Genomic DNA, 26,167 nt, shown 5'->3' with positions numbered 1-26,167 from the left:
TTCCCCCTATCCCACCACAGGGTAAGACAGTTTGAGAAAGAACATTAAGAAGAGACACAGAAAACCAGTCAGGTGTAGAAATGTTCCATTTCCTTTTATTCAGATGTTTGCATCCAGGTTGCTGGCAGAACTCTTTACACGTGTGACACTTCAGCTTCCACGTGTGAATCCCAGACATTCCCACAGTCCCTAGGAGGAGGATATTGGTCTTTACAGTTTGAAGACTCGCTGCTTGAGACTCCACAAGCCCTGAGAATCTTATCTCTCAAGCAGAGTTTCCATTAGGTTAGACAGTCTCACTGCCTGAGCTGATACTGACTGCACATGCTCGTGGACACTTACCCTTTGGGACTTGGGAGGTTCTGAGTGGGAGCACAGATACATTGCACTGGTAGAGGGGAACATAGAACTTCACACCAACAGCAATAACAGCACAGAACAATCTGCCATCAACTTCTCATGCCTGGTGGAGACCACATTTATGCGGTCAACAATATGGAGCTTTTCTTCAGGGAGTGATAGCAGAAGGCTGCTTCCTCCACTCTTGCCTCATTTTCAGAGCCAGCATTGCCCTTCGATACAAGTCTGAGAAAATAAAGACCCATCATTAATAACAGAGGAAAGATTTTAAATCCTGCTGCTGAGCAAGACAATGAGAACCCACCAACCTCTTGGAGCAAAACTGATCACGAGCATGCAGGACTCCTGTTCCTGGACAGTATATTATGGGCCTGATTCAAAGCCCATTAGATCAGAAGTTCTGGCCTTGATGCTGAAGTTATGGGGTGAGGTTCTCTGGCCTGTGTTATGCAGGAGGACGGACTAGATGATTACAACGATCCCTTCTGGCCTTACAATCTATGTAGTCAATAGAAAGGCTCCCATTGATGTTGATAAGCTTTGGATCAGGCCCTAAGACAGCATGAGATCCCCCCCCGCCAGTGATAATGCCGAGCACAGACAACAAAGCTTACCCATAATTCATAACTCCCTATCCGCTCCTTTCTCCAGCCCTCTTCAAATAAAGAGGAGCAGGAGCAAGTCTACTTCTTTCCAGCAAGTGTAGCAGGATGGTCTAGAAAAGGAATTCATTCATAGTATGCATCAGTGGCTGGGGTAGCTTCCTGCTTGGCTCACTGCCACCACTCAGCCACACATAAGCTAGCTCTAAAGAAAGGATAGTTTTAAGTCCAGCAAGAAGATGACTAACGGGGCTCTCTGTTCATCTAAGCAAAAACTGCCCATCTGAGCCAAAATAACCTCCAAAACTCTGTCTAATAACCTTAAAGATATTCTCCCATCCCTCGTGTGGAGAGGCCAAACAGCATTAAGAATACACTTCAGCTAATGTATGCAGAAACATCTATATCATTCACCAGCCACCACCATAAAAAAAGACAGCTGTCTTCTCTTGGGGAGAAATCCTCTGAGAGAGTAGAGTCACTCACCCAGTGCAGACTTTTGAGCTATAACTTTGGAAAATCAAATGAACTTTGATGTCTGACAATCCCTTGACAGCAATCCCAGCTACAGGGCTGAAGTATTCCCCTCCTTTCTGGACAGGCTGCCCCCCATCCCCATTCCTTTTCAGCCTCACTCTCAAGCCCTCAAATCAGACTTCACCCCTAGGAATAGAGGGCATCTGTGATGGAATACACCCCTGTATTCACACTTGACACACTATTGTAATAATCTATGTACAAGGTATGCCTTGTAAGGCATCATTTGAAAACTTGTAATTCATTGCTCAGTATTGTCCTGATAACATACGTGTGGCAACAGTGTATGTGACGTTATAAGATTTCCCCATTCCAAACCCCACAGCCCCGCCCAAGCAGAAGTTGGTAAACAGGTCTGTCCTAAACAAAGGAATGTGTGCTTGCCTTAATTTGCATTTAAGCAGTAAACAGAGTCATCAAGCAGGAAGGGAAAACAAAGAAAGCTCTAACAGGTGCGAAAAAACCCCAGCAGGGAACATCCTTCTACATAGACTAATTCCTGGTTCTCAGCTGGAAATGTTTTTCAAGAGGGGGACTGAAATTAATAAAAGGAGGAGAAAACACCCCCAAGGGATCCCTTTCTCCCTGCCCATCACATTCTCCACACCTCAGAAGACAAAAGGAAACAGCCATTGGACTCCGGGGGGTGGCTCCTGACCTGAAGAGTTTGGTCAGTAATCTTGCTGGAAGTATGTGGTGAGAAATGTTGCTAGAATCTAATACAGTTTGTTAAATTAGGCACTAGTAAGCATTTTATCTTTACTTTTCATGTAACCATTTCTGACTTTTATGCCTCATTATTTGTATTGACTTCAAATCTCTCTTTGTAGCTAATAATCTTGTTTTATTGTATCATCCAATCCAGTGTGTTTAAGGTGTCTGGGTAACTTCATTTATCATGATACGCTGCTGTATATTATTCCCTTAAAGGAATATGAACTTAATATTTGTGAACTGTCCTGGAGAGGGCTGGACAGTACAAGATGTACATTTCTGGGGGAAAAGTCCGGGACTGGGAGTGTGTTGGGGTCATCCTGTAGTATAACCAGGCTGGTTAGAGGCAGAGCCAGGGTATGACTGGCAGGCAACAGTTACACAACTACATCTGGGAGTGGCCTGCCTGCTGGTGGCTGGTTATGAGCACGCCAGTTGGAGGCTACGGGAGCAAGGCATGGCATGGCAAAGCACCCCAGGTTACAAGGCAAGGATGCCACAGCCACCAACTAGTCTGGATTATATGCTGGTATGTCACAGTATCAGAGTTGCCTTGAACCATTGTATGCTTTCAGAATCCTCTGGGCACATCTGACTATCCCTTTTAAACCTTGCTCTCCAATACCCACCCAGATAACCATCACTGGTCAGTCTGGGATCGTCCCAGGCTACAAGCTGTGCTGCAAAACAAATCAAACCAATACCTCTCACAACTCCTTGCTGACTGAACATACAATTCCCAACCATTCCTCAGGCCAGCAGCAAGTTGGGGGAAGATACTGAATGCAAATAGCATTAAATAAATAAAATAAATGTGTTAGTCTCTAAGGTGCCACAAGGACTCCTCGTTCTTTTTGCTGATACAGACTAACATGGCTACCACTCTGAAGCCTGCAAAGAGGATTCCCCATGGTCAGTTTGAAATCCACCAGTAACTTGACGCAATACAGGCCATAACATTTCACAAGCTTTCCTGATCCAAGAAACACAAACGATAGCAGATCGAAGCCTTCCCACTCTTTGCAGAAACATGGACAGCGGATGTACAGCATCCCCTCCTGCAACACACTTCACCTGGGAAATACTGACCAAAGGTACCCGAGATTCCTTCGTTCTGTGGCTCCAGTGAGGACTCCTGGGACTTGATTTTATTTTTAATTTTCTTCTTTTTCTTCTTCGTGCTCTGCCCTGGATTAAATGAAATGAAGTTGGATTTAACACTGGGACACGGATTTTTTGTGGTCATTACACTAGGTGGGAAAACTTTGCCCAACAGCTTTCTAAGAACATCAGTATTTTCCTCCCCATTCTCACAGCAACACCTGCCAAGGACGGCAAAGATGTTCTGCAAAGTCTTCCCTTCCTTTCCCCCTCCCATCCTCTCTGCTCCATGCAGCTAAACTCCAATTAGCTGCTCTAAACTATCTACATTTCAAAAGTCACTGTTTAGTACCTGACAGTTCTGTGTCCAGTTACAGAGAGAGTTGATGTATTAAGGCACAAGAGTTTTCTATGTTAAAAACATAACTTATATTTCTATTACCAGGTTTATTTCTATTACCACTCCCTATGTTCAAGGGTTAATAACACATCTGAGGGAAATGTCCTGTAATACAAAGCAGGGGTTATTGGTTTCAGGCTTGTGTTTTTTAAATGCTCTTAACCAAAAAGACATCCATGGGGTTGATCTAATTTATTGGATCAAAAATCCATTTTTAAATCCACAGTACGGGTATTTCATAGGTCTTCAAACTCAGTACATGTTCCAAAATATTTTATCAAAAGAGGATGCATTTCCAGTAGGAAGACACACCCCCACACACACACTCACAAACTGTGCAGTACATATAGAATGGGATGGTACAGGTAACTATTTTTAAAAACAGATAAAGTTTTCTATGACCTTCCAGAGAAGTGGCACTCACATGACCCTGTAGCAGCATGTCTAACCATGCTGTGAAATGTCCTGTGGCTCAGGAAATCTGCTAACCCCTGATCATGCTTGGACTTGGACTTTCAGAAAGCCTTTGATAAGATCCCTCACCAAAGGCAAAGCAAAGGAGAAAAGTAAGCAGTCATGGGATAAGTGGAACCCCCCTCTCATGGATCAGTAACTAGTTAAAAATAGGAAACAAAGGGTAGGAATAAGTGGTCAGTTTTCACAGTGGAGAGGTAAATAGCAGGATCACCTAAAGATCTGTATGAGAACCAGTGCTGTACAACATATTCATAAATGACCTGGAAAAAGGGATAAACAGTGACGTGGAAAAGTTTGCAGCCAATACAAAATTACTATAGATAGTTAAGTCCAAAGGAGACTGCCAAGAGTTACAAAAAGGGATCTCACAAAACTGCGTGACTGCAAAAGAAAATGGCAGATGACACTCAGTGTTGATAAATGCAAAGTAATGCACCTTGAAAAATGTAACACCAATGATATATACAAAATGATGGGGTCTAAATTAGCTGTTACCATTCAAGAAAGAGATCATGGAGTCATTGTGGATAGTTTTCTGGAACCATCTGCTCAAATGGGAAGAGGCAGTCAAAAAATGTAACAATGTTAGGAGCCATTAGGAAAGGGATAGATAATAAGATAGAAAATATCATAATGCCACTATATAATTCCATGGTACACGCACACCTTGGAAAAGGTACAGAGAAGGGCAACAAAAATTATTAAGGATATGGAACAGCTTCCATATGAGGAGCGGTTTTAAAAAATTGGGACTGTTCAGCTTGGAAAAGAGACAACTAAGGGGGGATGTTATAGAGGTCTATAAAATCATGATGGGTGGAGAATGTGCATAAGGAAGTGTTATTTACCCCTTCACATAACACAAGCACTAGGAGTCACCCAATGAAATTAACAGGCAACAGGTTTAAAACAAACAAAAGGAAATCTTTCGTCACATAATGCACAGTCAACCTGTGGCACTCATTGCTAGGGGATGCTGTGAAGGCCAAAAGTATAATTGGATTCAAAAAATGAATTAGATAAGTTCATGGAGGATAGGTCCTTCAATGGCTATTAATCAATATGGTCAGGGACATAATCCCATGCTCTGGGTGTCCCTAAACCTCAGACCGCTAGAAATGGACTGGATGGCAGTGGATGAATCACTCAATAAATTGTTCTGTTCACTCCTCTAAAACATCTGGCATTGGTTACTGTCAGATGACAGGATACTGGCATAGATGGACCATTGATCTGACCCAGTATAGCCGTTCCTATGTTTTTATGCTTAGCATGTGGCATTCAGGGGATAACTACATACTCACTAGAGAAGAATAAGTTCTGCAGAGTTTGTGTCACATGGACCAGACAGTGACAGGTTCATTGGCAGGTGGCCTACACCAAGGCACCCAATGCAGGTTGACTCAGAGGTTCAAATTCCACAAAAATCCACAAAAGTTCCTTAGCTATGGCAGTAAAGCCTTACAGGGATCTGCTACCACCTATTTAGTATATTAGTGGCTGAAGCACAAGGATTTCCCAATTGCATGGTAAGGGTGTGGGGAACAGGTACATGTACTTCTTGATACCACTTCAGGATTTGGGGGACAGGCTTAGCAGAGAAGGTCACAAACCCCAGGAGAGGGCAGGAATCAGGCCACTGTCACAACCCACCATCTGAAGATAACATGCTAGGTGAAATTCAGAGGGTCCCGTGTGATGGGAACACCCTGGATGGACCTGCCCTGATTGTTTGCAGGTTTGGTTATAAACTGGACCCACCCTGACTTGAGGTGGGTGCTGGGTTCCAGCTAAACTTTTCACACAGCCTTAGTGTTTACATGTGCGAGATGTACTGTTCCGATTCCCTGGCTTGAAGTGGTTTCCATCATACACAGGGTTTACAGTTTGGTTCAATGTCTCTCAGCACTCCCACTATACAAAATTGTTCCAGCACCCCTGCTAGAACCTCCTTTCAGTCTGACGCCTACTAATACTGTTACCTGCTGGGAGAGGAGTTGTCCCCTTGGGGAGTGGTTTCTCCTGGCCAACTCTGTTGCTGTGGAGGAGCCCAACTGCAGCACTTGCTCTGTTCTCTCCTCCCCAAGCTTTCCCTTCCTCTTCATCAGCCATGCTCCCACACTGCACCAACCCCTTCTTCTTCACCTTCCCTTTCTTTCTCTTTCTCTTGGGTACCTTTGGGCCTTCCTCCTGTTCAGGGAAGAGGTGGGGGAAGTCCATTACCAGAAGTCAGTCCCTGTTTGGTGGAATAGTCACAGGAACAGCTATATTAAGAGGTGAGGAATGAGTGGAGGGGCTGGTTACCTGTGAGAGGATGTTCTGGATGGGCTGTAGTGGTTTGTACTCCCCTATCTTGGCACTTCCTTCTTGGGAACTGTCCCTTCTGGCCAGCAACACCCTAGGGACAGGGAAGCAGAGACAAATTAATAAATTCTCACACACACACACACAGTATTTTTCCTCCCACAGCCCTTAGCTGCAGTGTCCCCGGCTGCCTGGCTGTGCCAAGGAAGGGCACACCACCAGACAGCAGGAATTCAGAGACCAGGGCGTGGATGCCTCTGAACTACAGGCACAATTGAAATCCTGTCCCCACGCTCTTGCCCCATTAAGGAGCTCAGAGGCTCAGGTGCTCGGATGCTGACGGAGGCCCTTAACATTCTGTAGCATCCTCTCCAGCCAGCCATTCCATGGAGCCAGTCCCAGGCCTCTGCTGAGCATGTGACCAAGAGCCCCTTCTGTCAGCTCCCAGCAGGCATCCATTACTTCCCCCTCTCATGGACCTGCAGCAGCCACACCTCATGCACAGCTCTTGTTCCCTGAGGGCTTTACCAGAGGCTCCATGTACATGCCCTGCCCAAAGCTCTCTCCCCCAGTCTGGTCCCAGGGAAGCACCTCCCCATACCCCATTATCTCCATGCCAGCTAAAATGGCCACCTCTTTCATGCTCCCAGTTTTGAATATAGCCACCCCTCCCCGCGTTGGTTTGCACACACGGGCCCAGCTCTTGAGACACCAGGGGAGATGCTGGCGCAGCCCCTGCTGGGAGAGGGAGGTGCGCAAGGAAGTTCGCAGCTATTCCAGTATCACTAGGAATGGATTATTTACTGCGTATTGTGAAGACCCACTTGGATGGAGGCAGTGCTATAATTACAGAGCTCTGTGCATCACTTTTAGTTGTGGTGCAGTGTAGTTCTGGAACCAGATTCTGCTCCCATTTTCACTGGTGTAACTCCTTGGGCTTCGCTGGAGTTATTCCTGACTTACACCGGTGTAAGGGAGAGAAGAAGAGTGAGAAATGTGCTAGCTCTGGGGAGGGAGGGAAGCCTTTGGCTTTGAAGAATGAATCCCCCTCTTCTAGGCTTGCTGTCTGCACCCAGATCCACAGTTGAAATACACTGATGTCAGACCAAGGGCAGGGCATGGCCCAGAATATTAACTCTCCATAGAGCAAACCTCTCCCCCCGTGTCTGGCTGTGGGCCCGCGCTGCTCTCCTGGGAGCCTCTTGCTCTCGGGGAGCTGTCTGGTCAAGGCTGTCTTGTTGCACCCGGGCACTCAGGACACTGTAGTTGATGGCAATGGTGTGCAGGAGCCAGCGGAGTCCCTGCAGGATGGTCCGGGACTGGCTTTTATGGAGACTTTTGGTTGCTGAAGATGGCTCCTGTGGGCAGAGAAAGCCCAAGTCAGCATCTGCATGACAGCAAATAGCAAGGAGGAAAGGTACCTGAACAACTGCTGAGAGCAGCTCACCACAGGGAGAAGGCCAGCCGCCTGGCTTCTACTATTGCAACCGGGGGGAAGTCCCTGTATGGCTCACTGGCACAACGACTGCTACAGATCACAAGAGTCCTACATCAAGGTTAGCAGTAACATGCAGGACACACATCTGATTGCCCGATTAGGCTAAGGATTAAGTCAGCTCTAGTGTCTGACCATCAGGTTGCAGACCTGGGGCTGTACCATAGATTTCTGTATCTGAGACAGAATCACCTGATCGGCAAGTTGGAGGAAACCCGCTGAGTCCTTTGACATGAGATGGCCTGGATAGGATAGGGGCGGGCTAGCAGGAAATAGCTACCTGGTTGCAAAGCATATGGGGAAGTTTGCCCTCTCCCACATAAGATCTAGAAGTGCAGAGAGACTGACAGCATCCCAGCATGCTAAGCCACTCCCCGGCAGTATGGGGAATCCTGCTCCAAAACCCCCACAGGCCGCCATCAAGTAAACCAAAGGACAATCTCAGCTGTAACAGTGTTTATATCCTCTGAAGACCGTTGCATAACATGGTCACACACTTGAACAGGTCCAGTAGAGGGCACTGGAGACAAACACCTGCTTATATATGACATTCCCCTTCCACCCAGTGGAATCCCAATCTCAGCCTCACACTGAGCCATCTGCTAGCTGCAAGACAGCCTGAGTGGTGTGGATTACGGTTTGGGACTTATTTTTATTAGGCTGTCATGGGCCCAATGGCCCTTCAGGAGAATTAGGGCCTAACTGGCTCACAACAACCCTGTGGGCTACACCTGATTTTGTGTGACAGGAGCCCAGCTTAAACCCCCTTAGTATGGGGGTGCAAGACAGTGGGAGCTGCGGGTGCTCAGGCCCAAGGTATCTCAAGTTGGGCTGCCAGAATATGAACCACTCAAAAAAAAACAACACTGGGCACTTTTGACAGTGCTGGTCTGCATGTTCGACATGCCCATGTTTTCTCCCCTCTGCATAATTCCTTTTGATGCTGATGGCAAAAGGCCCACAGCATAATGCGTTCTCTGGAGATTCCTGTATAAGTATGAAGATGCATGAGATTGGTGGGAATGGTGCCAACTACATCAAGCTGGTCAAGCCCTTCTCACACTTACGATGCGGCACAGTGACTTGTTTTCATTCACAAGCTTCTCCAGGGACAGGCATTCGATCAGCTCACATGGGAGGAGGGCATCAACCTTGTCCTGTTTATTGGCCAGCCTGGGAGCAATGAGAAGGGAGGAAGGAGAGAGAAGGATAAGACCTCACTGGCCAGCAGAGCTCCTACAGTAGCTCAACATTGTCCTTCTTCAGCCTCACTCCTGAGGGGAGGTGGAGCCAGGCTAGTGCTGTGGGGAGCTTGTCCAGGGTGGTTGGCATGATTTGGTAACCCTGCAGTTTGTGGTTTATTCAAAGGCAACATGGCAAATTCCAAAGACAGCCAGCGAAGTTCATGTATGAGCTTGTGGGAGCTTGCCAGGGCCTGGTTCAGCCCAGACCACCACTCTGTGGCCATCTGTACGGAGCTCTGGGATGGGATCAAACAAACCCACCAAACTCAGCCGCAGAAACTCAGACAAATCTGAGGCATCAAGAAGCTTCACTTTGGGTTTGGCAGAGTCTGGCAAAAGCCCTCAAAAGTTTCCTTAGAAGCCTGGCAGGGTCAGGCTTTAGTTACACAAGCTTCTTATCTCTAGAGTGGAGGGGGACCATGTGAAAGTTTGGGACTGCTGAAGCAGAGGGATGGAATCCACGGTCTCTGTCACATAGACAGGAGAACCCCCAACTGGCTCATGGTTCCGAATGAAGAATTGTGATTTGGGGTAGGCTTTGTTCATCCCTAACATTCACTTCACCCCAGGCCTGCTTCTGTTTGAGTCAATGGCAAAAATTACATTCACCTCAGTGGGATCAGGACTGGCCCCTCCACCCAGCCCTGAGCCTGGGCCCCCACCCTTTCCCTATAACCCACTGTCCTGCTCTGCCGCAGACCCCTGCTTCACAGACTAACTGCTCTGTCCCATCCATCCCGGCAGTGCAGACACCATGCTAGTGGAACGCAAGGGACTGGTGGAGACACTATGAGATAGGACTGAGGGGCTCAGTGACAAGGGCTTATTTGTTCACATGTTGCCACCACCATTTCCAGAGCAGTTCAGGATGTGCTAAGCTGAGGGAACACAAAGCCATGGTTCCAAACTGATGTGAACAGAACCGTGTGGCTGGGCTTTTCTTTCTGCACCGTGTCAGCCAGGCCCAGTTAACACTCAGAGCACAGAGCCCTATGAGGAGCGTACCATCACCTCAATGCTTGGCAGAGTCTCCCAGATAAGCTGCACCTGTCTCATTCCCTAAAATAACCCATCATGCTACAGTAATTGCTGAGTCATGTTAAAACTCAGACACACCTTAACGAGATTCAATGGCAACCAACAAGACTAAGCAGATGGGTTCCCACACAGAGCAGATAATCCATGAACCCCTCTACTCTACTGTCTCTTCACCAAGTTTAGATTGACAGCTCCATGGAGCAAGGACCTTCTTTATGCACCTACAACATGCCAGGCATATCTCTGTGCAACATAACCTATGATCATCACTAAGGCACCCGCAGCTCTACCCTGCAGAGAACACAAGAGAAGTGAGGTCTGCAGAACTATCCTACTTTCACTCTGTGCTGGTCTCACCTGCACTGTGCTTCTTTCCAATCACCCAACCAGCCTTAATCCAAAGGGACAATCCTCAGCTTCCTCATTCGTTCTGATCCTGGGTTCCCCTCACCCATGCTGTTTCAGCACTGGGATCCCTGAATATTGCCTTTGAGGTTCCTGCCTGGATGCGCAGCAACGCCATTTATTGGAATGGCCAAGGAGCATTTCAATGCAAGGGAGAGGCAGCCTTACAGTAACAGGGGCTTCCCTGAAATCCTAGGGTGAGCCAGAAGACGGCCCAAGGTTCTCTTGGCCTCTTCCATCCGCAGCACGTCGCTGGAGTCCAGAACAAAGATAATCCCGTGAGCATCACCGTAGCGATTATGCCATGTGCCCCGCGACCTCTGCCCCCCGGATAGGTCGACAAGGGAGACTTCAAACCGGTCCATTCTGAGTTCTGTCTGGTTAGGCTTTGTTGTGGGGAGCACCTCACATGAGAGCACTGCAGAGAGAACAGCACCCACAGTAACACACATGCAGCCCCCAGACAAACACTGAACATTATTATCCCTTGTTCCCAGCTATGGTTTATAGCAAGGATCCCCTGTATTAGCATTAACCCCCTTCAGCTACATTCCTGTTCTCATTTAAAGGGGATACATGGCAATTCTGGGAAGCGCCAGGACTACATTCGCTATGGACAGCTCCAGGGAGTTCTCAGGATCTTAGACCCTGGAGTTAAAGTAGGGTGGTCCAGTGGTTAGGGCACTAGTCTGGGACTTAGGCAGACCCAAGTTCACTTCCTTACTCTGCCACAGATGGCTCGTGTGACTCAGGTGAGTTGTTTAGTCCCTCTCTGCCTCCATTCCCCACCAGTAAAATAATGGGATGGCCCTAAAAGGGTAACTGCATTACAAATTGGAAGGTAGTACAGATCATAGAATATCAGGGTTGGAAGGGACCTCAGGAGGTCATTCAGTCCAGCCCCCTGTTCAAAACAGGACAAATCCCCAGACAGCGTTGTTGGGGTTTTTTTTGTTTTTTTTAAACTCCACTTCCCTAAATGGCCCCCTCAAGGATTGAAGTCACAACCCTGGGTTTAGCAGGTCACTACTCAAACCACTGAGATATACCTCCCTCCCACCCTGCACAATGATAGGGGCCAGATAAATACCATAGGTAGGTTAATCCTAGGACTGTGTTCGCTGTAGGCTATGTCTGTTTCAGATCCATTTCCTGTCTTAAAGTAGGTGATTCAAGCAGGGATTAAGTGAGTCTTGGTCAGCATCATGACTTTAGGCCACTGCAGCACAAACTCCTTGCTCTGTAAAAACAGCAAGGAGTCCTTTTGGCACCTTAGAGACTAACAAATTTATTTGGGCATAAGCTTTCATGGGCTAGAGCCCACTTCATCAGATGCATGAAGTGAAAAATACAGGAGCAGGTATAAATACTTTGTCCTCACCCACAACTATTTCAGATTTGGGGACAATTTATCCCTTCATGTCAGCCTGACTGCTATGGGTACCCGCATGGCCCCACAGTATGCCAACATTTTTATGGCTGACTTAGAACAACGTTTCCTCAGCTCTCGTCTTCTAACACCCCTACTCTACTTGCGCTACATTGATGACATCTTCATCATCTGGACCCAGGGAAAAGAAGCCCTTGAGGAATTCCACCAAGATTTCAACGATTTCCACCCTACCATTAACCTCAGCTGGAACAGTCCACACAAGAGGTCCATTTCCTAGACACTACAGTGCTAATAAGCAATGGTCACATAAACACCACCCTATACTGGAAACCTATTGACTGCTATACTTACCTACATGCTTCCAGCTTTCATCCAGACCACATCACACAATCCATTGTCTACAGCCAATCTCTAAGATACAACTGCATTTGCTCCGATCCCTCAGACAGAGACAAACACCTAAAGAATCTCTATCAAGCGTTCTTAAAACTGCAATACACACCTGGTGAAGTGAAGAAACAGATTGACAGAGTCAGAAGGGTTCCAAGAAGTCACCTACTACAAGACAGGCTCAACAAAGAAAGTAACAGAACGCCACTAGCCGTCACCTACAGCCCCCAACTAAAACCTCTCCAGCGCATCATCAAGGATCTACAATCTGTCCTGAAGGACGATCCCTCACTCTCACAGACCTTGGGAGACAGACCAGTCCTTGCCTACAGACAGCCCCCACAACCTGAAACAAATACTCACCAGCAACTACACACTACACAACAAAAACACCAACCCAGGAACCAAACCCTGCTACAAACCCAGTGCCAACTCTGTCCACATATCTATTCCAGGGCAGGGGCGGCTCTAGGAATTTGGCCACCCCAAGAACGGCGGCATGTCGCAGGGGACGCGCTGCCGGTCGCCGGTCCCGCGGCTCTGGGGGACCTCTTGCAGACGTGCCTGCGGAGGGTCCGCTGGTCCCGCGGCTCCGATGGAGCATCCGCAGGCATGCCTGTGGGAGGTCCACCCGAGCCACGGGACCAGCGAACCCTCCGCAGTCATGCCTGCGGGAGGTCCGCTTGTCCCGCGGCTCTGGTGGGCCTCCTGCAGGCATGACTGCGGAAGGTCCGCCGGAGCCGCCTGCCGCCCTCCCAGCAAAATGCTGCCCCAAGCGCGCGCTTGGCGCACTGGGGTCTGGAGCCGGCCCTGTTCAAGGGACACCATCATAGGCCCTAACCACATCAGCCACACCATCAGGGGCTCATTCACCTGCACATCTACCAATGTGATATATTCCATCATGTGCCAGCAATGTCCCTCTGCCATGTACATTGGCCAAACCGGACAATCTCTACGCAAAAGAATATATGGACACAAATCTGACATCAGGAATCATAACATTCAGAAAACAGTAGGAGAACACTTCAATCTCACTGGTCACTCAATAACAGACCTAAAAGTGGCATTTCTTCAACAAAAAAAACTTTAAAAACAGACTCCAACGTGAAACTGCAGAACTGGAATTAATTTGCAAACTGGATACCATCAGATTAGGCCTGAATAAAGACTGGGGGTAGCTGGGTCATTACAAAACCTACACTTAATTTCCTCATTACTAATTTCTCCCTACTGTTACTCACACCTTCTTGTCAACTGGCTGTAATGGGCCACTCTTTTATCACTTCAAAAGTTATTTTTCCTCCCTTGGTATCTTGCTGTTAATTGATTTATCTCATTAGACTGACCTCACACTTGGTAAAGCAACCCCCATCCTTTCATGTATTTATACCTGCTCCTGTATTTTTCACTTCATGCATCTGATGAAGTGGGCTCTAGCCCATGAAAGCTTATGCCCAAATAAATGTGTTAGTTTCTAAGGTGCCACAAGGACTCCTCATTGTTTTTGCTGATACAGCTAACATGGCTACCACTCTGAAACCTGTCTCCTTGCTCTGTGACACCCCTGTTCAGAAACCTATCCTAAATCCTGGCAGATTTGGGCTCAGCACATGGCCTGGGGGGAGGGAGGGAATAGCCCCACCCTGTCACCCTGTTTCCTATTTCTTAAAGCAATCATGACTCTGTTGATTGTTTTAGAGTGGCTAAATGGCTTGGCAGGAATCCCAGGGACTGAGGCCTGTTGATATCCCAGCCATATTTCCCACTGGCGATCTTATCCCCTATGTTTAACCTGAGTGGATACCCCAGTACTACATTTCTGTTGCATCTGGCTGTCTAAATCCCAGTTCTGCGGAAGGGGCTGTTGTATTCCAGACACTCTGCAAGTCTAGATGCATCATGCTGTACGCCTGCATCCTGTGTAACAGCCTGATGCAGTGAATTCAGATCTCTGATGCTCAGCAGTGGCTTGGTCCTCAAGCCTCGCAGAGAGTAAGTGATACAGACTGTCGGAGTCTACATCCCCTAGGCTGGACTTGGACAAATAATGTCAGCTACATAAAGTTACCTAATAGACGTGAGAAAGTCAAACCCAGCTACCAGAGCTACCAGCTTCCAGCAGCTCCCATTGCCCAGAGCAGCGATCTGCTGCCAGTGGGAGCCGCGATCAGCCAGACCTGCGGACAGGCAGGTAAACACACTGACCCGACCCACCAGGGGTTTTCCCTACACAAGTGGCAACCTCTGTTTGAGAAATCCTGCACAATTAGGATCCAATTTTGACCTCACAGGATTATTACGATGCTGCCTCCTGCAGAGGATGGAGGGGAATAATTGGAAGCACAGAAAGATTTATCCCCTCAGTGATGGGGAGATTTGAAGTTATTTGCAAAGAACAATAAACTCTGCCTCTGGCGTCATGTCAGCTCAGCTGAGACTCAGGGTATGCCTACACTGCAATCAGAGGTGTGACTGCAGCACAGGTAGACACAGCAACAAAGCTGAGGTACTGCAGGTAGCAGCCTGGGTTGTGCAGCCCTGCCCAAGACCCCGCTGCTGGTGGTGGTTTCAGTGCTGCTGTTATTGGAGCTAGCTGGATCAAAGCTAGCTCGGATATGTCAACATATGCTGCTCCCTCACCTCTGACAGCAGCATAGACATATCCCCAGATTCCAGCAGTAACTGGAGACAGCTGGCTCCTCACCTCTCTGTATCTCCGTTATGAGGGAGGTTTTCCCTGTATTGTCCAGGCCCATGACAAGGAGGGTCACTTTCCTGATGAGGAAGAAAAACAAAGTTAGCCTGCACCGAGGAGATATTCTCCCCTCCAAGCTATGGGACTGTGGTCTCCGACTTGAAATGGTCATCACAGCCAACAGGGATTTCCCTACACGCCTCCATGGCCGGGGTGTTTACCCTCCCTGAATAATTTCCCCAACACCCCCCACCCCGTTTTGTGAACTAGTTACATTCAGTGTTGCCAATTTAGTGATTGTTTGGAAATTTGAATTGAAATTGAAATATTAATACACACTTTAAAAGCATAAAAAGTGTATCATAAAATTCGTGTATCTGAAAAGTATAATAGATTTGAAAAGTATGAACATAGACTAGCTTCCTTATACAGCTGTTGTTTTTTATGACAATGTCAGTGCATTCATTTCGGTGATGCTGGCCAACCTAATAATTTCAAATGATGATTTGTAAGCAAAGTCTAAATGAGCTCTCCCTGACAGCTAGTGATGAGCTAGGGGCAGGGGGAAAAGGCTTCAGGATCAGATTGTATTTACATTCACACCTAATCTACCTAGGGATCCAGCAAACAGAGCTACTGTTGCCCAAGTGATAGATTTTGGCTGGGGTTGGGTTACAAATCACTTGAATGCGGAGGGGAGGAGCGGGGGGGGGGGGAGGGAGGTGAGGCGGGGAATGAAATTTGTTATTCTTATTGTATGAGCAAAGGGCAGTAGAACTGTACTTAGCCCAAGGGTAGGTAACCTATGGCACACGTGCCGAAGGTGACACGCGAGCTGATTTTCAGTGGCACTCACACTGCCTGGGTCCTGGCCACCAGTCTGGGGGGGCTCTGCATTTTAATTTAATTTTAAATGAAGCTTCTTAAACATTTTAAAAACCTTATTTACTTTACATACAACAATACACCTCTACCTCGATATAACGCAACCCGATATAACACGAATTCGGATATAACGCGGTAAAGCAGCGCTACGGGGGGGCAGGGCTGTGCACTCCGGTGGATCAAAGCAAGTTCAATATAACACGGTTTCACCTATGACGCGGTAAGATTTTTTGGCTCCTGAGGACAGCATTATATTGGGGTAGAGGTGTAGTTTAGTTATATATTATAGACTTATAGAAAGAGACCTTCTAAAAACATTAAAATGTATGACTGGCACGCGAAACCTTAAATTAGAGTGAATAAATGAAGACTCGGCACAGCACTTCTGAAAGGTTTCTGACCCCTGACTTAGTCTGTGCTGATTGAGGGTGGGGACAGGTGTTTTGCTTGATGGTCTGCCCGAGTCACAAGTACTATTTGACCTGCCCCTCTCCACTGTTTAAAGACAGAGCTGATTAGGCTCCATAGATAGTTTTTTGTTTTAAGTGACCACTACAGCTGAAATCACTGACAATCAGGTCTAAATGCTTAGACCTGCTGTGGGACAGTGTTTCTGTGGAAGAGACAGCCCAGACTGCACTAGCAGCAAGGTTCCCCCACTGAGAGCTCAGCTGAAATCCCTGAGAGCTGGGTGGAACCTCAAGAGACCAACTAGCAGAGGTCACAGTGGCAGGTAGCAGCAGAAGGTGATGGCGCAGGGCCATTGGAAACAGAGCGATGGAGTGAATGGTGGCACAACGAACAACAGTGGCCAGAGCGAACAGTGAGCAGTTGGAGGAACGAACAAGGTACCTTCTTGCCCCCACCTGGGAGGTGAACTCATGTGAAAGCACCTCTGAACTCTGAGTCTCCACTGACCAAGGACAACACTGATGAGTGTTAATGAGGCTGTTAAGAATCCTGGAGACACAACACAATTCATGCGAACAAACATGGCCGTGGCATCATACTTTCTATTTAAACAAGAGATACCACACACTACAAACTGAAGGCCAATGTTAAATGCATTGTCACTTGTTCATCCTGAAGTTGAACACTGGTTCCGAACAAGACCAGCAAATGCTCACTAACTTTCTGCAAGAAACTCAACTGACTGGCTAGACGCATGTGGTGCAACAGTGAAAGACTCAACAGTTGACAAAGTGAAGAACTCTCTCACCACATTCAAAAAATTAGCATACATGGCTGATGAATGCATCAATGCAAATGGACATCAAGTATTAAGTCATTGTGTACGTTATCTTGATGTCAGTGGTAGCCAGTAGATGCATTTCTAGATGTTCAAGTTATAGAAGACAGATTGGCTGCATCTGTGATAACCCACATCTTAGAGTTAAATGCTTGTCAATTAGACCCCAAACAGATGGCTACTTGTGCATTTGATGGAGCTGCAAACTTCTCTGGAAGACATGGTGGAGCACAAGCTTTGCTCAGAGAAAAGTGTAACCTTAATCTCTCCTATACACACTGCAGAGGTCATCTACTCCAACTAGCACTAGTACGAGCTGCAGACTCTTCAAAAGACATTTAAAAAGCTATAAATTTAGTGTCTTCATTATAATCTTTTTTCAGCAACAGTCCAAAAAGACTGAATATCTTGGAAAATGTAGAAGATACACTGGGACTGAAGTTCAAATAAGTCCAACCTGGGAAAACCCTCTGGCTTTCTCATGAGCGATCCTTAGCTGTTGTCTTAAAATTACTCCAGCCATTATTACTGGCTTTGGAAAGTATCTACCAAGATGGGATGGATCTAAGTAGTGAGGCTGGTGGATTACTTTTGCTACTACATTCAGAGAAGACTATTGCCATTCTCTCTCTTGTAAGTCTACTGTTGAAACCGCTTGGGTCATTAAACAGTGCCATCCAGGCATCTGCTACAATAGTAGATCTTTGTCCAGCAATGCAAGCTACATTTGGATCAACCAGAGAGCTATCCATTGAAAAAGTACTGGAAAAAGCAAAGACTTCCGTCCAGAAGTTGACTAATGAAGGCATTTATATTGAATCCTTAAGTGAAGAGGACAAGAAGTGTTTGTTAAGACAACTGAAAAAGTACACAGACTTAATTCTTAAAAATCTACAACAGTGACTTCTAGATTCTACTCAACCTCTACATAGCTTTTACAGATCCCTGTCTTATAAAATATCAACAGTTGAGTGGAGTGAGGCACTATCAGCAATGGAGCTGCCATGTGCTCAGGCCAGAATAGAGAATTTGAACACAGAGTGGAATATCATACAATGAATGAATGAAGATTTGACTTCAACTTCTTTTTTATCATCACTAATGGCTCGACCCGACCTTTGTGTTATGTTTCCTGGGAGGAAACAAGTAGGAATTCATCTCTTGCTACTCCCAGTCACAATAACTACAGTTGAGCGTTCTTTTTCATCACTGAATAGAATTTTGTGTTTTGAAAGAAGTTGCCTTCTGCCTGATCATGTGAATGAACTAATGAGGATATCAATTGAAGGAATGGAAGTACCGGACACACGAGAAGCCACCAAAGATGAATGCATTGCATTCAAGAAGTTCATTAACAGAGTTGTGCAAAATTGTAACAAGAAATCAAGAAGGATGTAGATGTAGTGCTTCATAGAAGGCTTGAGTAGCCAACTTTAATTTGTGTGATGATTTTAAAACATGAGTTAAATCTAATAAAATGGTCTTGAAACATTTTTCAGTTTTTACTATGGTGCCATACAGCCCACCTTCACCCTCACGGTCTCACCCCTCATCGGCCCTGCCCCCCCCCCCGTAAATTTGAACAGCCCCCCTAATTTCAATTCCTGAGGAAAAACAGCCACCATCTTGTGAGGAATTATCCTAAGGGCTCATTGGGTCTAGTTCTCCCTGGTATAACTCCCCTGAATTCATGGGGTTAGAGCAGGGAGGAAGTTGCCCTTTGTGGACATAGCATGGATCGCTGAGGATGAGGGCAGGGTAAAAGAGTAACACAGAAAAAACACCCTTAGTCTGTTCCCTAGGGGCCAGCCCAGGATTGTCCCCACCAGCAGGGTTCTCTTGGCTTGGGTTCCTTCCCCGGAGCGAGGCCTCTTGCCACTACCTGGACAGAATCCTGAGCCAGGGGCCTGCCTCCTGCAGCTCTCCTCTGGGGACTCATGACAGCCTAAGGCTTCCTGCCACTGTCTGGGAGTTCCCTGCCCCTTGGCGCACACCTGCCAGGCCTGCTCCCACTCCGCTGCAAGTTCCTGTCTCTAGGAACCACCTCAGCTAAGCCCAGGTAACCCTTTATCAGGCTCATTAGCTAATCAGATGCCGACCAGCCACCTAGGGATTTCATTATTGCCAAGGGGCCTAGGTTGGCTCGTTCTCCCTTACAGGCCTGTCACAGGTAGCTGGTCCCTGACTCCCTTGAAAGGCCCGGTCCATGTGACAGAGCCCCTCTCTCCTGGTCCCTCCCCTTACATTGGTGTTTACACCAATGCAGAGTCTATCCTGAGAGAGTCAAAACAATGGCATTTACAGGAATGGAGGTAAGGAGCACCAGGGCTGTGCCCTGACAAAGTTTTGCCCCAGGGCCCAGACATACATCACACACAGCACCCTGGGCACAGGAATGCCTGTCACACCCACTTCTCCTCTTGTGCTGTAACCCCAAGATGCCACTTTGCTCCATGATGCTGAGACCTGGGCCAACAGCCACCTAAGGTGAGGACCTTCCCCCTTCTATTTTATTCTTCTTTACTCATTGTTCCAACAGACAAGAAAATTCCCAAGTCCTGAGCACAGCGATGAGCTGGAGGGGGCTCAAAGGGACTCCTTGTTTTAGTTCTGCCACTAATTTTGAAGGTTTGGGCGATTCCCCTGCCTCTGCTGAAGCTCACCCCTTCACTGGACACGGCTAATCCCCCGAAAGAGATTACTTATCCTTAGGGCTCAAACATCCTGCTGAGAAGCTCAGTGTTTTCCTTACTGACCCACAAGATAGTGCTAAATGAGAGATATTTTCAAAAACATTCCTAGGGGAAGGAGTCCCCAGCCCTCTCCATTCAATTATTGTATTAGGAACAAAGAGGCCTGATTCTCCTAACCCTGCTCCTCTGCAAGGCTGCCTACAAACTGTTCCTGCTGATGTGTGGGAGTGAAACATTCTTATTTGGGAGCATTTTACATCCACTTTGCACAGGTGTAAATAACTAGATAAGGTCCAAGGCAAAGGAGAATCCGGCCCAAAGAATTGTCCCTCTGCTGAGCAGTAGCATATCTGGGGCCTTGCACATAGGCTTCCCCATGGAGGAGAAAGCAGTGATGTCAGAGGGGCTCATAAACAGCATGCAGGCAATCCCTTGCCTAGTTCCCAGGGAGCAATTCTGCCCCAACAATTGCCTAGTTACATGAAGGCAGAGGGCAAAGTCTCCTGCTGCCTCCACAGCTCCCCTAAAGAATCTGCAACAACAAAACTAACAATGACATCTCTTCAGAGACTGAAGATTTACTCACATGCTACGAAAAAGAAGGTGTAAGACTGTGTAACAGTGCTACCTGGTGACCCCTACTGTAGCAGTCTAGACATCTCTAGCAAAGTGCAGCTTCAAAACAGTTTGTTGCTCCAGTGCAGCTGTCTTCTTCCGTGGCTAGGGGACAGTGATTTTGTTTACATGGGAAAACCAATGAATTGTATTACTGGGGTGTATGTGCTGGGGATACATGGTTCATTGCAGGCTAAGGGGACACTTGTGGGACACCTGCATTAAAATACTGGTAGCGCATCACTGCATGATTATTTTTTTAAAGCAAGAATCCCAGAATTCCTAATACTATCACAAAATGCAGAATTCAGCTCTCATTAAAAGTAATTGGATGAAACTGAGCAAAGGCTAAATAGCAGAGAACATTTGCTAGCACCAAGGTCTGTTATTTTAGGGGTACTATTTCCCAGTGTAAAGGATGAAAATTTTATTGCTTGGTCATTCTAGCCTAAAACTAAACAAAACACTGGACAATAGAGCTAGTCAGAAAAAACTCCAACAGAACCATTTTCCATCAGATTCAATTCCATCTAAATCGAAACGCTTCACGAAATCGTGTCCTCGTCACCACAATTTAATTTCAGAGAAAAAGCAAAAAATGTTCCAACAAAGAGAAAACATCCCTTTCCCTAATTTTCCAAACTAAACATTTTGATTTTACATTTTTAAATGACTGTTTAGAATTTTTTTTTATTTTGTATTATAAAATAAAGTCAAAATTAAAACATTTTGGATTTGGTTGAAAGGAAACATGTCAATCAACCTGGAGTGAAAATTCTGAAGAATTTTCCTCTGTGGAGAATTTTGAAATTTTCAGGTTTGTTTCAATTTGAAACAACACCAGATTTTGAAATCTTTTGTGAAAAGGAATTTGTGTCCTCTGCATGCATAGGGAGCATACCTGTCCAGCGCAGGAGTGAGATATGACCTTTAAATCTTTTCCCATCTGGTTTTCAGTTTAATAAAATTTTCTTTATTGTTTTTAAAATATTTTAACATTAACACTATTTTGATGGGCAAAGCAAACCGCTTGGAAACATCACAATGCAGCACGCTCCCTCTCTGACAACATGGACAGTCCTTTGGGCTGGAGAAATGGGGCTCTCTCCCAGGCACCAGGCATCCAAAAGGGTTTATTAAACAATCACACAAAGGGCCAGCATCAGGGCAAAGTTCCTCAGGGTTCAGGACACTGTACAGATCCCTGTCCCAGATAACACAAAGGGTCAGACATCCCACCAGTCACTGATTCATTTCTAACACAAAGCTGTGGGCAGTTAACATGCAAAAGGTCATGAGGCAACTGGGTCCTGGGGGATTACCTGATTGGTTCCTGTATTGCCTGCAGCCGCGACCAGCAGTGGGAGAGGAGCTGGAACATACTCTGCAGAGAGGGGAGAGCCTCTCACCTCTGTACCTAGGAATACCAGAGAAAGTGAACAGCAAGCCTTCCTTACTGCTGTGTCAGCCAGCAGGTGACCAAGGGAGGAGTCATCACTGATACAAGGACAGAACCACCAGAGACTCCAGTTCTACTGTGCTGTGCTTCATCCTCCCAGCTATAACAATGCTCATCTGTCCATAACGACCACCCATTGGGCTGTAGATAACACTTTATTGGGGTTTCTCAGGATCCCTAGGACTTTCCCTCTCCTGCACATAAACAGGCCTGGGCTCCCCCCTCTCTTCTGGGAAGGGTCGTGCTGGCCTGAAATTCCTCTTTCTGTGTGTGGGATAGCGGAGTCATGTTAGCCTCACTTTCCCTAAAATCTCCTGTTTCCAGCCACGTGTAGAAGGGTCAAAATGCTGTGAGAAATAGTCTGTAAGCTCTTTCAGGCAAGGACCATCTTCGTGTTGTGTGGTTGTACAGGTCCTGGTCCTTGAGTAGACCCCTTAGGTGCTACTGCAGTGTACACGTAATAAATAACTGGCCTGGTTTTGCAGGCCCAAGTGGTCCAGAGTAGCCTCCAAACTTTGGGATGTTTCTCTGAACTGAACCACCAGCAGTTTGTCTATGGCCAGCCACCGCACATTGGGTGTCCACCTGAGAAGACAGGATGGTCAATATTCTAAGCCATCTCATCAGTTAGTGGGAACCTGTGACTGGGTTTAACTGTGTTTTTCTTAGATGCTATCCTCATCTTCTTGCCCATTCTGCCCTCTAAGCATAGGGCCAGATTCTCAGCTGATGTTAATCAGCATAATCAGCATAACCACACTGAAGTCAATAACTGATTTGCACCAGTTTAACAGCTGACCTGACCTGATGCTGGGAGGAGCAGGGAGGTCTGGGGAATGGGGAGAGGTAAGGGCAAGAGGGAAGGGTAACATCTAAGAAAGTCAAAATTAAACTCCTGCTCCATTGCAGAATTTTAAATAAGATGTTCTGTGAGCACAGAATAACCAGATAACCAGAACTAACTGCAAGTCTATTTGTACAGTGCCTAGCACAATGGGGTCCTGCCCAATGAAGTGGGTTTCTAGGTGCTTCCACAATACAAATAATACAGACATTTCTTAATAATGATATTAACTATAATTTCTATTATATTAAATAGTTACTGCAGCTTTTTTATTATTATTATGAAGGTTGGAAGGGACCTCAGGAGGTCAGCTAGTCCAACCCCCTGCTCAAAGCAGGACCAATCCCCAGACAGATTTTTACCCCAGTTCCATAAACAGCCTCCTTAAGGACTGAACTCACAACCCTGGGTTTAGCAGGCCAATGCTCAAACCACTGAGCTATCCCTCCCCACATTATGTGTCATTATTTTTCTTTCCTAACAAACAGCAGCTGATCAGACATTTCTCACTGGAGATGGCCCATTGTTCACTGCAAGCAGCCCAAGTGAAGCAAAGCCATTCACCCCGCTCACTCGCTGTGACGCAGAGTAACTCCCATCACCGCCAAGTGGAGTTCTCAGTGACAGGCTGATAATAAGCCTCAGCCACCAGATTCTGGCACTCTCAGACACCCTGAGTACCCCTCACTCCACCGAGATCAATAGGTTTATTTGAGGAGAACGGTACTACTTGGTGTAAGGACATTGAAATCTGCTCCTGAGTCCCTATGAGGATACAGAAAAAGACAAAGGCACCTTGTTTTGGGGTGGAGAAATAATAGCTGACTTTCCTCCCTCCTCTCAAGTGATGGATCTAGGGATTTTTGAGGCCTGACAGGTGTAACCATTCCCCAACAACCCCTCAGTTGCAATACTTCTACCTCTAACACAATGCTTTCCTAAACAACTGTCTGTTCTTGTATGGTAGAACCAGCCCTGGCTTCTGCCTCAGCCAATCTTCTGAAGTCAAATGCCACCATCTTTCCCTGAACTTTTTTTCAATGCCCAAAGAATGACTACAAACTCCCATCACAGCCACCCAGGCTTGAAGAGAAAAAACACCCCTTCCAGCAGTATCCTGAGAATCCATGTAATATTCCTGAGCTAAGAATCCCTCAGAACTGAGCCCCAATTCCAGCCAGGAGACAAGATCATCTCAAGTTAAAGGAGTGGACGTCAGTCTCTCTCACCAGTTAGCCTCTGCTCTCCGGCTGCTGGTCACACTCTCCTCCTTCCTGCAGCATTCAACTAAATCTAATCTGGATTTAAACTAGTCACTACCTGTAGCCTTCTTAATCCCAGGATGGGTTCAGACCCGGAGATCTGTGCATTATGGGAAATGTAGTTCTGAAGGCTCTGCCTCTCCTGCTGCATTTTACAAGGCTGGAGGGAGAGTTGCTTTATTCACAATGCCATGTGCATGACCACTGAATAAATCAACAATCAGTTCCATCTCTGTTTTTAAATGGCTTGGAGAAATGGAGCACTCGGATTGGCCACCAATGAAGACAGTATCTGCTGTAACAGATCACCCACTGGCCTAATCTCCCAATTACTATTCATACCCTGTAGCACCTGCAAAGAGCAACAGCCATTCAACACTCATGTGGCATCCTTTCTTGGGGAGAGTTGCCTTTGCTGCTCCCCCCCCCCCTCTACTTTTAAACATAAGATATAACCGGCTCTTGTGAATTCACTAGTGTTTCTTTTTATTTAACATCTTTATACGGCACGTACTGGGCAACATCTGAACATTCTATGATAAAGTCAGACATGTTATTCAAATCAGATCTACCAGCTTGAATAGATCACCAGCCAGAAGCAAAGGATCCAGGACAGGGGAACACCCAGGAGCCCACAGGCAAATGCAAGGAAACAGTTCCCAAGTGATATCAAAAAAAATCAGGAAGATGGGTTATATATTAATCAGTGTAGGGAGCCCAAAATACAGCTGCCAAACCACATGGCCTTACAGCGTGTTCTGAAAGCAGCCAGGAGAAAGTATGTCACCCAGAGAATAGGGTGAGCCTGATCACATGTTTGGAACTTGCAGGTCAGTAAGTGAAACCCTGGGAGAGAGACTGTTCAAACTCACTGCGGCAAAGAAGAAATGGCTATTTAGATGGAATCAGACTGGGGAAGGCTGGATGGTACAGGTGACTAATAACTAGGTCATATGTAGCCCAAGCTTGAAATGCCCAAAGTTTTTACCATCTGGCTGCTGCTGGTCAGTGGCCTGTGTAAAAGGAACCTGGCAGGTATGAGTGCAGTTCCTACTGGATGGGTGTAGAGGTCACAAAACAACCATCATAGGTGGCATGAGTTGGCAACCTCATCTGGTGCCCAACCAGAGGCCAGCTATTGAATGGCCATGGAGCCTGAACTATGTCTGAGACCCTTTGGCTGTGCAGTGTGGGGAGGCTTATGCTGCCATTCCTCTTGCTGCATGTGTTCTGTGGATAAATAGACTATCTGACACTTTCCACTGGATGCTTTTTTAAATGATTAAAGCAATTTACTACCCAGCTAGGTGCAGCAGGGTCAGCAAGAGAAGCTGATGTTCCCTTATTTCAGAAGGAAACCAGAGAGCACCGATGGGAATCCAGATCTGCAAACCTGACACAGGAAGTGGGAAGAAAGTGCTGAGAAGCACTACTAGGGAAAGGGCTGTTTAGGGCAATCAGCCCATTGAACTGGCTACAATCCTTGGACTACATTACTAACCACATAGATGGAGGGGAACCAGATCTCCAGGCTCCATGGGATACTGCACACCTATGCATCAGACTTGTTCACAATGCATTTAAAACACAGGGTTGAAAGCTGTTTTCTAAGAATAGGAAGCACACTGTGTGATGGGGCTGGCAGGTGTGATACACAGGGAGGGGCTGCTTGTTCTGCAACCCCCAGCCTCTTCTCTCTCCCCAACAGGTTTCTTTTTGCCACAACCCTGCTTCCTGCCCCTGAAACTATTCTTCCATCTACAGACAAAGGACTTGAGAAGGCTTCAAGCCACAATTTTCCCAGTAGCTTAATTTTTTGACAGGAGGGAGGGCAACAGGAATGAGGATGCAGCAAAGGGAGAGGACAGCATGAGCAAACTGAAAGGGATTTGGACAGATTAATCTGTGGGCTGGATACATGGCTCCTACAGTGCAGTGTATGGAAGTGGACAAATAGAATCAAGCAGCACACAGAGCAGGAGACATGAAGGGGCACTGGGGA

The 26,167-nt window shown here is 46.7% G+C and overlaps 2 protein-coding genes across 11 annotated transcripts in view; one reads left to right on the top strand and one right to left on the bottom strand.

Annotated features, from left to right (window-relative positions):
- LOC123377209 (fibrous sheath-interacting protein 2-like) overlaps positions 1-3,425 on the top strand; it is a 77,659-nt gene extending 74,234 nt beyond the window's left edge. The window contains exon 25 of the mRNA XM_045029796.1: positions 3,080-3,425. Within this exon, the coding sequence (XP_044885731.1) occupies positions 3,080-3,101 (22 nt within the window). The 3' untranslated portion in view covers positions 3,102-3,425. The remainder of the gene's footprint in view (positions 1-3,079) is intronic.
- ARL13A (ADP ribosylation factor like GTPase 13A) overlaps positions 76-26,167 on the bottom strand; it is a 52,278-nt gene continuing 26,186 nt past the window's right edge. For 4 of the 10 annotated variants that reach the window (XM_045029803.1, XM_045029804.1, XM_045029805.1 and 1 more), the window contains exons 2-10: positions 21,923-22,017; positions 15,168-15,238; positions 10,846-11,095; positions 9,058-9,163; positions 7,648-7,853; positions 6,496-6,589; positions 6,174-6,381; positions 3,303-3,401; positions 76-585 (exon numbers count right to left, since the gene is read on the bottom strand). In XM_045029803.1, the coding sequence (XP_044885738.1) occupies positions 509-585; positions 3,303-3,401; positions 6,174-6,381; positions 6,496-6,589; positions 7,648-7,853; positions 9,058-9,163; positions 10,846-11,095; positions 15,168-15,238; positions 21,923-21,981 (1,170 nt within the window). In that variant the 5' untranslated portion in view covers positions 21,982-22,017 and the 3' untranslated portion in view covers positions 76-508. Of the gene's footprint in view, positions 586-3,302; positions 3,402-6,173; positions 6,382-6,495; positions 6,590-7,647; positions 7,854-9,057; positions 9,164-10,845; positions 11,096-11,767; positions 11,918-15,103; positions 15,239-21,922; positions 22,018-24,132; positions 24,276-26,167 lie in introns of those variants that run through there. The other 6 variants (XM_045029806.1, XM_045029808.1, XM_045029810.1 and 3 more) reach the window with 6 other exon arrangements.

The sequence above is a fragment of the Mauremys mutica genome, chromosome 9, assembly GCF_020497125.1.
Source record: "Mauremys mutica isolate MM-2020 ecotype Southern chromosome 9, ASM2049712v1, whole genome shotgun sequence".
Classification (NCBI taxonomy): Eukaryota; Metazoa; Chordata; order Testudines; family Geoemydidae; genus Mauremys; species Mauremys mutica.
The sequence above is the reverse complement of the archived record's forward strand: the minus strand, read 5'-3'. Positions and strand labels throughout refer to the sequence as shown.